At 37.9% G+C, this 13,531-nt stretch overlaps 1 protein-coding gene across 3 annotated transcripts in view; it reads right to left on the bottom strand.

Annotated features, from left to right (window-relative positions):
- Positions 1 to 13,531, bottom strand: part of CPED1 (cadherin like and PC-esterase domain containing 1) — a 148,755-nt gene that overhangs the window by 69,395 nt on the left and 65,829 nt on the right. For 2 of the 3 annotated variants that reach the window (XR_003527105.1, XM_027639691.1), the window contains exons 12-16: positions 12,634 to 12,803; positions 7,257 to 7,324; positions 6,916 to 6,960; positions 4,878 to 5,064; positions 2,016 to 2,184 (exon numbers count right to left, since the gene is read on the bottom strand). Coding sequence is in view for 2 of the 3 variants with exons in the window: in XM_027639691.1 (XP_027495492.1) it covers positions 2,016 to 2,184; positions 4,878 to 5,064; positions 6,916 to 6,960; positions 7,257 to 7,324; positions 12,634 to 12,803 (639 nt within the window). In the remaining variant the exon portion in view is untranslated. The remainder of the gene's footprint in view (positions 1 to 2,015; positions 2,185 to 4,877; positions 5,065 to 6,915; positions 6,961 to 7,256; positions 7,325 to 12,633; positions 12,804 to 13,531) is intronic. The other variant, XM_027639692.1, reaches the window with a different exon arrangement.

The raw sequence follows: 13,531 nt of genomic DNA, 5'->3' as shown, positions 1-13,531 counted from the left end.
ACTGTATCTTCACAGCAGTCCTTAGATACCACAAGAATGCTTTTCATCTTGTTTTTACTCTAAACTCCTGAAGCTGTCCCTAGCTCTGAACAATTATATTAATTAGAGAGTAGTTATTCACAGAGGAGCAGAAAACCAAGCTTAATCAAAAGAAACTTCTAAAACACTCTTAATTTTTATCACTCTAGATCTCTTTGCCTTTGCAGTACTTTAAAGATTCATACTCAGTCTCATAAATGCTATCATAAACCATTAACAACAGTGTAAACTCTAAGTGTGGGAGGATGTGTATGAGGTTGAATTCCTGTTCCTATACCCAGATATGTGCCCCAAATAAGGAAAAAAGAAGAGCTCCTCACGTCTTTCCAGGCAGTGTGTTGTCCTCATAATATAACCCCAGTTCAACTTATCACTCTCCTTTTCATATTAATTCACACTTAAGATGTCAGGCAGGTTGCTGTACACCTGAACTGAAATCTTAGGTATTATATGTGTTTTTTCTTATTTTACTTTAGCAACTACTAGATCTAGTGCTGAGCCAGTAAAAAGAGCAAGAAGATGGTCCTTGACCTTTTGGGTTTATAAGAGAAGTCTAAGAGAACAGACAAAGAATAGGTAGAGGGCCAGACAACACTATAATCAAGTATTCAGATCAGCAGTCAGTAAGCTATGACTATTACACACATTTTCTCTGACAGTTCTAATTTGCTTGAAATAATTATTGTCAACATACAATTTGCTATCAACATTTATTATCTCTTTGTCTCCTGTTTTAAGTCCCAGTATGTATCTCTCCACAAGAAAAAAGAATCCCTCTTGATCTCCCCCATCACATAAAATGCTCTGCCTTCTACCACCCTGGTCTGCTAACTAGTGATGGGAAGGAAGTTTTACTAATGGATATATTGATATATAAAGATCTTCATAAAGAAAATAGATAAATAAAGATAGGATTAGACATTTGACATGAACACGGATGACAGTTTCAACACAATAGTTTTGAAAATCCTTCTTCCTGGATGCAGAATTAATTGTGACAAAATATACTACTCCTGGATGCTCTAATAATTAGAATTAACACACCAATCCTTTTAATCTGCCTAAAATTCCACAGACAAAAGCATTGCCCTGGATTACCATTTACAATGTCACTTCCTTCTTTGAACTGGCTGGCTTATCTTTGCCCACCGTATCAAGGACATTTAGTCCTCACACTTTGGAATACAAACAGCTCTGATACAGCCTGTGTCCCAGGTTTTCTCTCTTATGCAGAATATCTCTATCACCATAGTTTCACTAACTGAAATCTTCACTGTTACCTGCTTTCACTACCTTTCTTCCAATTCTGTGTATAATTCAGCCTGATATCCCCTTTCCCAGCCCCAATTTAGCCCTACTGGACAGTCTCTCATCCTTTTTTTGCCCTCTGCTTCCTAAGCATTAATTTATGTTCATTCCCAAATTTTTATTTGGATAAATGTGATGTAAGCAACAATGATCCCTTCCTTCAAAATTATCAGTAGGTTTTTTTCATTGTGTTTGTTGCTCTAGAATAAACAGTTTTCATTCATAAATTATCTGGCAGTATTTTTCTTGAACACTGATAAGCGCACTGACATCGTAAATATCTTTCCCAGTAAAAGGATTTCCATGGCTCCAATGTCACAGACAGTTATGAAAACTGCCCACTGTGTGTTACAGAGGGACTGTTTTATCACAAGTAAACAACACCCCTCTGATGGAGAACGTTTCCTGACCAACGTAAAGATTAATTCACCCAGAGCTCTCAAATACATGGTAATAGGTACTTATGCTGGACTTACCTTTTATATCCAAAACTTTATGTAAATATTGAATTTCATACAATTTTAGTGTTTAGAACTCAGATTCTAATCTCAACAAAAACTGAATCTACACCAGCTTTGGCCCATGTGCCCTAATTTATACCAGTGGATGAACAGAACCCAGCTAATATCATTATTAATTTGAATACGAAAAGAATGCAGAGACAATACCTGCACAAAACCACACATCATGTAGTCATCAAACAAAGGCAGACTGGGACGGTCCTCTCGATAAATTGTTATTTTGTAGCTGCTTACAACCAGAGGGCTGGGCTGCGAATCATCTGTTACGAGAATGATGACTTTGTTCAATCCAAGGCCAAGGGGGTAGTTAGCACTGCTGCACAACAAAATAGGAAAGTGGAATAAACCTTAAAGAAACAAAGATTTATGCTGCTTTATCTATGGCTGCTAAATTTTACTTGTTTCTTGAGGCTGCTATTTCTAACATTTTCTCTTTAAAAATACACGTGATTTTAAATTAAAACAGTGTAAAATAACATTTTTAACAATTTATAGTTCTTTCAGAAAGATATAATACTGAGAGTGAAACTTTGTGAAAACAGCTTCAGTGGCAGTGGCAAATATTCTGACATGAAATCTGTGAATGAAACCACCAGGGACAATAATTCCTGGCAGGTCCAAGTTTGTGATGAAGTCAGCAGAGAGACAAACATGATCAGAGATGTCAGCCACTGAAATTGTCCACTAGCGAAATGTGATGACTAGACAAACTGCTCAGAGTGACAGACAAGACCAAAGCTGAGCTGTGCTCGTCTTCCTTAGGAAGGGAAACAAAAAACGCTGAAAGGTAGAACCTGCACATGCAAGGCTTTTACTTTTCAATTTAAAGGACATATTGGTATTCTGTTTTCCTTTTAAAAGGAAGAAATCTCTAAGCTTTTCACTTGTATCCATATTGACTGCCAAGGGAGTTAACATTAAGACACCAAAATGTTGAGTGGAAGAATTTTGTGGCAGTTTCTTTTGAAATGATATATCAAGACTGACTTCTTACTGAAAATTCAGGAAACATACTGAGTATTAGATCAGTAAGAACTGTACAGTCTAGTTATTAGAAGACATTCTAGGTCAAAGCATCTGCTTCACAGTCAAAAGACGGTGTGTTGCATGAGCACTTCATGTCATGAAGCAAAGTTTGCTCTGTAATGGTTAAGAATTCTTCTTCCCAAGTAATTCATTGTTCATGCTCTCCTTTTTATCCACTCACTAATGGCTAGTATGTAAATAGGCCAGTTCTCTGGTTCTGAGGTACCTCACCCAAATAAATAAACTGGTATTGTCCCTGGCACATGCTGTTGTCTCTGAGAGAGCTGGTTGGCAAAGACAAAACTGTGCCAGGGATCACAGTAACAATTAAATATCATGGATGATTGTGGGTCAGTGATAAAACCTAATGTTTAGTGGTGACTCTGCTCTCTCTTCTATCATCCACCTTTATATTCCTTTAAAAGATCAGATAAGCTGGGACCCTTGCAGATGGCAAGATGACCCACTTAGTGGATGAGAGAAAGGCGTTGTTGTTGTCTCCCTAGTGCCTTTGGCACTGTTTCCCACAGCAATCTTATGGAGAAGCTGGCTGCTCACAGCTTGGATGGGCATATACTTTGCGGGGTAAAAAATTGGCTGGATGGCCAGGCCAACCATCAGGACAAGGAGATTGAATGAAACCTCAATCAGTTTGCAGATAACATCAAATTGGGTGGAAGTGCTGATCTGCTGGAGTCTCTGCAAAGGGATCTGGACAGGCTGGATGGATGGGCCAAGGCCAAGTGTATGAGGTCCAAGAAAGTGAAGTGCCGTGTCCAGCACTTGGGTCACAACAACCCCATGCAGAGCTACAGGCTTGGGGCAGAGAGGCTGGAAAGATGCCCAGTGGAAAAGGACCAAGGAGGGCTGTCGACAGTGGGCTGAACATGAGCCAGCAGTGAGCACAGGTGGCCAAGAAGGCCAAAGGCATCCTGGTTTGTATTAAGAACAGTGTGGTCAGCAGGACTTGGGCAATGGTTGTCCCCCTGTATTTGGCACTGATGAATCCTTGACACCTTGAATCCTGTGTTCAGCTCTGGTCCCTCACGACAAGAAAGACATTAAGGTAATTGAGCATGTCCAGAGAAGGGAAATAAAGCTGGTGAAGGGTCTGGAGCACAAGTTTTATAAGGAGCAGCTGAGGTAGCTGGGGTTCTTTAGCCTGGAGAGAAAAGGAGGTTGCCTGAAAGGAGGTCATAGCCAGGTGGGGGTTGGCCTCTTCTCCCAAGTAACAAGAGATAGGACAAGAGGAAATGGCCTAAAGTTACACCAGGGAAGTTTTAGATTGGATATTAGGAAGAATTTCTTCACTGAAGGGGTTGTCAAGCATTGGAACAGGCAGACCAGGGTGAGTCACCATCCCGGGAGGTATTTAAAAGACCTGTAGATGGGTCACTTAGGGATATGGTTTAGTGATGGACTTGGCAGTGCTGGGTTAACGTTTGGACTTGATGATCTTAAGGGTCTTTTTCAATGTAAATTATTCTATGTTTCTATGACAATCCCTTGTAATACAACTCTGATGAAAATGAATCATTCTAAATTAGGAAAATTGAACCTATTTCTTCTTTTGACCCCAGCTGTCCTACTCTGACCCACATAAGCAGACCAATTCCAGCAGCTTAGGGCACAGTGCAAAATTAACACCTGGATACAAAAGCTCTAATTCTTTCTTGTCTACTGTGTGCAGTGCAGTGATGGTCCGTTCCTACCCAGCTTTGATGCTGTCAGAGATTGCAGGAGCTGGGTGAGATGCTAACAACTGTACCCTCTATAAAGCTAGGGCTAATTAAGGCTTGAGAACATACTACCACTGACTTCAGGACATTAAAATAAATACAAGTTCCTCAGTGTTGAACTACCTCTGACTTTCCTTTGACTCATCTATCTGTGTTCTGGGTATTTGGAAACACAAAAATATTCTGGAATATTATGACATATTTCCAAAATTAAGTTTTTACACTCATATTTTGTTGCTCATACCTTGGCCCTTTCTTGTCGTCAAGGTGTACTTGGCACTGACAGTTAGAGGGTTCTGCTCCTATCTTCACTGTCACCATGTCGAATGGGACTTCTGCATAGTATTCTTTGATCTTTGGGTTAAACTGAGGATTCAAGTCCAGCTGTGGACTGGTGAAGATCTGCCTGATATGAGATAGGGTATCTTTATCTGTTCCAAGAAGGCATCAAAGAAAAAACTGTGAAATGTATGAACATTTTTGACTAACATGCAACTTCTGGCAGATTGATAACATGTACAGTGGCAAGATATTTAATGCCTAGTCACTCTGAGACTGATAATCCTGCTGCAAAATCTTAATGGAGTTTTTAGTGGCACTTCAGAGAAATTTTTGGACCTTGGAGGGATTTTAATTATTCAGTGCCCAATCACTTTAGTCCTAGTCACAAAACTCAAAGCCTGAGTAAGCCTTTAAAAATGCAAGGATTAAGTCTTGGAGATCTGTCTCCAGTTGGTTTACTGAAACATAAAGAAGAGCTGGGCCAAAATTCATAACCTACTTAGGTACCAGCCTGTGTACAGGGTTTATGTACAAATGTAATTTCCAATAAAAATCAAAATAAGTAAGACATATTCTTACTCTTCAGAAGAACAAGTCACATGGAGATGTCTAGACTCATGGGGTCATTTGCAGTACAACTTGAAGAATGTTTTATTAAAATTCCTAAATCAACAAATTCCAGCTCTTTGCCTGTGTATGAAATCTCCGCAATCAAATCCTATTTGCTCAAATGTATCCTTTATTTTGTAGTGTTTGCCCAATTACTCATGAGAATAATTATTTGCTGGCAACCCACTTATGACAAATATTTTAATCCAACCTATCAGATTCAGATTTACAGTACAATTCCACATTCAAAACTGCTTTTCACATATATTCACTAGTACATGTTTAAAACTGGGTACTTCAGAAAACATTCCAGATAGAAAACTCTTTTACTATATCTGAAAAATCTTGTAGCTTAAAACCTGGTCTAAAAGGGTCATAAAGGATGTAAGCAGTTCTATGTGGACCTTTTCTATCTTGAAATATCTGCCTTGAGAAAGAAAATAGGGCAATTTCAGCACCTTCTTGCATGGATTAAAATATAAAGGAAGTTATTCCAATAGAAGAGTAGAACTTGGGCTAGATTTGTAGGGGAATAGAGTCCTATACATTAATACACAGAAGGTATTAAAAAAGACCCCTACAGATGAGTACAAACAGTTCTCCACATCCTGTATGTCTTACTTAGAAATGTTGTCTCACTCCTAGTTTAAAAATGAGGAATTTAAAAATAAAATTAATGGAGGTATTTTCAAACTAAAATGTCATAAAATCAGAATAGTGATGCCAGTCAGCCAGCCCCGGAGCATTTCTGGCCTTTGATTGATAGAGTAGTTCCTGGAGGCACCATATCAGTAACAGAGAGGACGGAAGGCTCAGTGGGTAGCAAAGCCTTTCCACCACAGAGCAATGGCTTCACATTTACAAAGCGATCCCTCAGACAACATGTCAGTGAGGAAGGCAGCCAAAAGTATTGCTCTTACCAAAGAAAAATATATTTTAAATCTTTACAGTTCTTTAAATATACTTTAAATATTCCAACAAGCATATATATTTTAGAAAAACTCATCTCTTGAGCAGCTATTTAATACCCCGCTATTGAACCCCAGACAAATTTAAAGGTTTTTCCACAAGAAAAAAACATATGCTGAAGTTAATGGAAATAGGGGGCAAAAGTCTATTGAAGTGTGACAAGGGATCAATGAGTGCTGGAATACTCACATTAATATGCACACATAGCAATGTTTAATTTTGTGCTTAAGGCATATTTAATATAATAGCCCAATTATTGAGAGTTGTTTATAAACATTCTTGCTACTTAAAAATCCTTCTTTTTTTTTTTTTACAGCCTGCAGATACTTGATTCACTGAGAGGTTATGCAGAAAAACCCAAGGAATTTGTTCAAGAAATCTCTCTTCTTCCCCCTTAGTGATCTAGAAAGACCTTGACTTACCATGACTGCACTGTCTTTCTTCAGTCTTACTTGAATAATGCAATGCTGAAAGATAAACAGAAACACCTAATACTTTTCTACTGTAAGCCCAATTACAATCCTATTGGAGAAGAAAATATCTTTTAATCATAAAAGATACGTTGTACTCTTATTCTCTACAGTGTGAGATCTTTGTTTTAGGCATAACAACTTACACAGAAGAAATATATATTCATCTTTTATATGTAGTAAGCCAAGACTTTTCAGCTGGAATACAAAACAATGTAATCTAAATCATGCATGTTATCAGAAATAATACAAATAGGAAAAACATACTTTATATAAAAGATCTGATCCCTTACCTTTATGACTCTTCCTGGAGTCAGAAGGAACATTCTGCTTAGGACTCCTATTTCCTTGAGAAGATAGCCTATTGATTCAATAGCAGACATATTTTTACATAAATGGAAGGAACAGAAACCATGAAACATTTTTCAACAATTTCTATATGGTATCCTAGGACACATGGTATTTCAATATTCTCCATGGAAAGATCAACCTTCTGGGTTCATGCTCTCAGCATTAGCAATATTACCTGATTGAACATATTCCATAATAAATGGCAGCATATCATACAAAAATAGAAAACAAGAAATAAATTCCAAAACAACGTTGCATTGCTGGGAAAAGGAAGAGTGGATATAGCCAGGAATAAAATAACCCAAACTGTATCTCTTAACTGTTTGTATGATGGTTTTCTGTATATACCTGAGGTTTCAAAAATAATTAAAAATAAATGAAGGTCTGTGTCAAGGGCAATATCTCTACTGACATTAGCATGAATTCCTAAATGCAACTCTTATGTGTTTTGCTTTGTTTGCCAATTCAAAACAAATCCAGAGTATATATATAAATAAATCCTCCATGAAAAAAAAGACAAATGATTTGCAACAATTCATCAACATGTTAGTGGTGCCCATATTACAAGCTTTGCAGACTTTTTCTTTCAAATAGAATTTTGAGAGCATAATAGAAGAAAGGGAGTAGCACAACAGAAGAAAGGGAGTAGGCTTCTTTTTGATCTGTGTACTGGACCTTTAGGTAATAACACCTTTTCAGAAGTCTACTAGCATTTCTTGAAGTTTTCATGTGTTTCCCTCCCAGTGTTTTCCATAGAAGTTCTCATAAAGCAGCTTCTTCACAGATACTGCAGTCTGGATTTTGAAAGACATGAAGTCACTGTCTGTGCCAAAGGAACGGAGGTAGCAATATTGTTCTGTGCAATCATCCATCACTAATGTTTCAACAGAAACTTCTGAAAGCAATATTGAGGTCAATCATGGTAAAAGGTAAACTGTCCAATGATAAAACAGAGATTTCTGCATTATGTCAATGAGATAGAAAAGAAGTCGCTGGCAGATTGATGTGTCTCTGTGTGTGCATGAAAATGTAGTTCTGAGATCGCAGTGTCTAGACACCACCCTAATTTCATGCACATTCTTGACCTACTTCAAAGGAAGCACTTAACAAACTATTAGAGAGTTTGTTTTCCAAGTTGTAAGTAATTTTTCACCCCCTTCCTCCTTGCCAAAGAGGTAACAGCTAACACTTGTCAAATATATTTTTCCTCTCCACTGTTTCTTTTTTCTTGCCCAGTCCCAAACTCTTAAGGTGAAAACAAGATGTCTTAACTCTATAAAATGCCAGGGGCAGTGATCATCCCACTGTACTCAGCACAGGTGAGGCTGCATCTCAAATCTTGTGTCCAGTTTTGGGCCCCTCACCACAAGAAAGACACTGAGGTGCTGGAGCCTGTTCAGAGAAGGGCAATGAAGCTGGTGAAGGGTCTGAAACACAAGTCTGCTGAGAAGCGGCTGAGGGAGCTGGGGTTGTTTAGTCTGGAGAAAAGGACGCTCAGGGGAGACTTCATCACTCCCTACAACTAACTGAATGGAGGCTGTAGCCAGGTGGGGTCATTCTCTTCTCCCACTTAATAAGTGACAGGATGGGAAGAATCTTTCCAATTCAAATGAGTCTATGTTTCCATGATTTATTTCTGCGCTTTTTAATCATCAGTACCATTAAGTTTTCCTTTGTCCAAGCTCCTTGCAGTCATCAGACTGAGGTAAGATGCAGTTATGAAGCTCTTCAAAATACAGGCACCAGCTGAGACCCTGAACTGTGCAAAGTCCTTTCCTTCACATTCTGTTACTCAAGAAGAGACCTTTATCTGTATGAGTGGCCTCTTATTTACTTAATTATCTCGAAGGAGCTATCAAGTAGAGACACATGCTTTGCCCACACACTTTGTAATTAGCTCTAATGAAACCAATGACTGTATGTCAGTACCCTTGGTGACTGCATGCTTATGAATGTATGTACCTTTTGAAAAATCCCAGATGTGTACATCACAAACTATTGACTGTGAACCTGTCCTTTAGGAATCTCTCTGATTCCGCAAATGAGAAAGCCAAAGGATTGACAGCAGCAATAGTAATATAGCTCTGATGGTCTAAGCAATCAGAGACATAAGCAATGAAGGATGTGTAGAAATAGAATCTTTCATTAGATTAAAATATAAAAAAGAAAAAATCTAGTCACTTTTGGTGCCTCTGATGGGTATGTTAGTTGTGGATTGTACAGTTTGTAATGGGTCATTAACTAAAGACTGAGAACATATTTCAGTACTTAGCAGAGTTATGAATTTTATTTCTTTAGCTGATTTTATATAGTTATCTCTTCAAAATAAAGAACCACTGGAGGTAATTTTGTGAGACTGTATCACTAACAATTTTTTTCTGTTTGATTAACTGGCAGTGTGAGCTCTCTGTTTTGTAGAGTGTTTGCTTGGCTTCAGTCACAGTTTCCATAATGCTGTTTGGTTGCCTGAATAAAATACCTTGTGCTGATCTTCAGAAGAGAAATATAAAGTTGCAGACTCAAGAGTGGGAATGGTTTCCTGGCACTCAATACCAACTCTCTCTCTCCTTTCCTACTTCCCTCTGTCTCTCACTCCTCCTATTGCAGGTCAGCGATCTTATCCACACTTCCTCGTTGTTGCCACCTTCTGTCCCATAGATCAAACCATGTTACTTTCTCAAACTGCCTGGGTAATTGGCACAACCAAGTTAAACTCAGAGAAATTATGTTCAACACAAATTCAGTCTGAAGGCTGCTGCTTCTATTTTGATCTAAAAAAGGGCTTGTATATGGAAAGCTAGAACCACTTTTCCAAATACATCAGTTGATTTCATAAAAACATTGGTAACTTTATTGACCTGCTTAGGCTTTTGTCTTTTGCAAATACAGTAGAGCTAGCTTCAGTCACTAATTCGATTCTTCCATGATACCCTGCTGTGTGACATAGCCAAACATACTCGCCATGCATAGCACCTATTTTAAAAGACAGCAGCTATGCACATCCTATCATAAGTCATATCACAAGTTGAAACTGCAGAGTTGAAAAACAGTGCACAAACAATGCAGAAAATTTATTTCAGTGCATGTTAGGTAGTACTGCTCCATCACTTTCAAAGAACTTTGTAATATCTTATACCAATACATTAGAGGTGGTCATTTCACCTAGGCTGTAATCTTTTCATTATAGTCTGAGATGAGGTTCTGGAGTTCTTCTTCACTAATACCATTTAAGGATTCAGAACTAGTCATGTAGATGAAATGGGTGAAAAAATGTAGACCAGGAAACACCTTTAAATCCTGTCTTCATCCTATAGATTCGTGATCAATGAACAGAGTGACTGTAGAAGACCTGAGTCAGAAGTACTATTTTTCACATAAGTATCTTGTCTGGATTTTACAAATGGAAATACCAGTTTTGCATAGTCAGAGAAATAAAAACTGTGTGCCACAGGATTAGCTCAGTTGCTTAGAGCATGGTGCTAATAACGCCATGGTTGCAGGTTTGATCCCTAAATGGGCCATTCACTTAAGAACTGGACTCAATGATCGTTGTGAGTCCCTTCCAACTCAGAATATTCTGTGATATCTCATCAAGTGTTAAATAAATCAACTGAACAGCCTGATCTTACCTGAAGAAATTTAGGAAAAGTGTTCTGATATACAAACTCATCAAAGTTGGGAATTGCAAAAAACAGATAAATCAAAGCTCAAAGAGAATGCATACCTGAGTTAGTAAGTACAACAAAGCTTGTTCTTCCTTGCAATTAAATATAATTACATGCCTATCTGACACATGCATCACCATCACATGCATGTAACTATAGGAGTGGAAGATTATGATTTAGCAATGTCAAAGAACATGGTTTTTTTATACAGTGAATGAACAAATGGTATTATTAGCTTAACCATTGCAGGAAAATATAGTGCAAAGAAGCAGATTGGTCCTTGTTCTGGAGAAATATCACAGTACTTCTACACATTTATATGTATACAATAATGTTCAGCTTGAAGGAAAAAATGAGGCCAAGGGGCTTACTCAAAGTGAGTGAGTGGCACAGCTTAGATTAGAACAGAAAGCTGCTAAAGGCTGGTATGCTTTGATATGCAAACCTAAATATTTCTGCAAAAGGGCAAGGGCTTACATATGAATGCAAGCAGCTGCATCTTTGAGTTACTTCTCATGGAGTGGTCGCAGCAATAACTCCGCACATTTATGAAACTGTGTATTTTCAAAACACGAATAAACAGTTACCTAGCACAGTGTGAATGGATAAACGACTTTATAGTTAAGTAAACAAAAATACAGATAACTATTGACTTGCTGAAAGCCCCACCCAATTCAGTGAGGAGCAAAACTAAAACTTAAGAAATCTTACAGATGCCCTATAAAGTCATGACAGCATTTTCCAAGCAAAATGCATAAAATAGTGTCATTCATTCAACTTGAGACTCAGTGGAATGGAGCACACACATTTTCTAATGTGCCTCTGTTTCCAAGCCCTTTTTTTTAAAATCGTAAATGTCTTTAGACAGCAAAGTGTGGCATATATGTATATAAGACATCATTAGCCAAGAGATAATGAAAACAGAAAACACATTTTGACAAATTTTTTACTAAAGATGCAGCATACCACAAGTTTTCCCCTTCCCTCCATTCATCTTTCACTCCCTCTTTTCTTTTGTCCTCTCTGTCTCTCCTTCCCTCCTTGCTTTTCCTCTTCCCTCTTTTGAAAGTTAAAATTTCTTGACAGAAGTTCAGTGGATCCAACCTTGTCATTACAGTATTTTTTTCCAGCTCTTCAAAAAGAGTTAAAATGAGGTTCTCAGAGTATTATGGTCTTTGACCTGCCTCTTGTTGGACAGAAAATCTAGAGCCACTCAAAATTATTTGTCCTTTTGAAAAATCTTCACCTGAAATTTTTTATTTTCTTTACAGTTTTGCTTTTAATTGGTGCATAAATTAAGACAATCTTAACCCTGAAAAATATTCCTAATATTGATTTTACAGTTTTTCAGAAATAACTTAATAATTTACTTCATCTTTCATCAAAAAAAATTTAATGTAGTTCCAATTAAATTTTAATCCAGAGACCTTCATATTAGAAAGAGAAGAAAACACTGTCCTATGTAGAAACCTAGCTACAATTCTAATGGCAGAATGGGTGACAGTGCTCCATGATGGCATGATGGACGCTCCTCTCAAGACTTGCAAGTCCACCTGCATCTACTGAAGGATTAAGTTTTATAATGCTCACGGGAGTTATTGCAATTAATATAATTTGAGAAACTACCCTCATATATATATAACAGCTGTCTTACCATTCTGAAATATTTGTATGTGCCTCTTTAGTCATGAACTGGAATTGTTCAAGTAAACTGGAAAGCAGCCAATGCATAGTCAGGACTGAACCAAGCTGCCTCATCGGGTCTACCATGCGATAAAGGTCGCGCAGTAACGTTTGAATCTTGGGTGCAGTAGAAGGGAAAAGCTGAGAAGAGAGACACTGATTAGAAACCCCACAGTATAATATTTCTAGAATGCCAAGATGTGAGAAATTATCAGAAGACAGTATATATAGCATAGGGATTATTATATATTAATGCTCTTACTCACATGTGTAGAAAATGACTGTCTTGCCCAGCCTTGCAAATCAGAATTCCTAGTACTGACAAGGAAGTCAAACTCCTTTGCCTCTGTATTGACTTCTGGATCTATTAAACTCAATCGCTCTTCAGAAAGCTTTACTAATCTCCATCCCTGAAATTCATCCAGGAGTTCTCAAAGAAATCCTGATATCATGCAGACTTTCTGAAGAACAGATTCAGTTTCAGATCTTTTATTTCTCAAATATTCAGCATTTCCCTCACTAACTGCCATGCCTATTTACAGACACTGACTGTTATTCCTCTACCTGTATTCTTCTCCAAAAATGAACATGAAGTGTTGTCACTTCTTCATCAATATCTACTCTTGGGTCATGATCTCACTGTTATAGTGTCTTCACTTCTTCCAATCACACCTGCTTCGCTTTATTATCATTCTATTTTATTACCAACTCATTGGTCATTTACATAGTTTTCTTCCCTTCTCCCTTCCCTTCCCTTCCCTTCCCTTCCCTTCCCTTCCCTTCCCTTCCCTTCCCTTCCCTTCCCTTCCCTTCCCTTCCCTTCCCTTCCCTTCCCTTCCCTTCCCTTCCCTTCCCTTCCCTTCCCTTCC

This window comes from Corapipo altera, unplaced genomic scaffold, assembly GCF_003945725.1.
Source record: "Corapipo altera isolate COAL_440 unplaced genomic scaffold, ASM394572v1 1b, whole genome shotgun sequence".
NCBI classification, from domain to species: Eukaryota; Metazoa; Chordata; class Aves; order Passeriformes; family Pipridae; genus Corapipo; species Corapipo altera.
The sequence above is the reverse complement of the archived record's forward strand: the minus strand, read 5'-3'. Positions and strand labels throughout refer to the sequence as shown.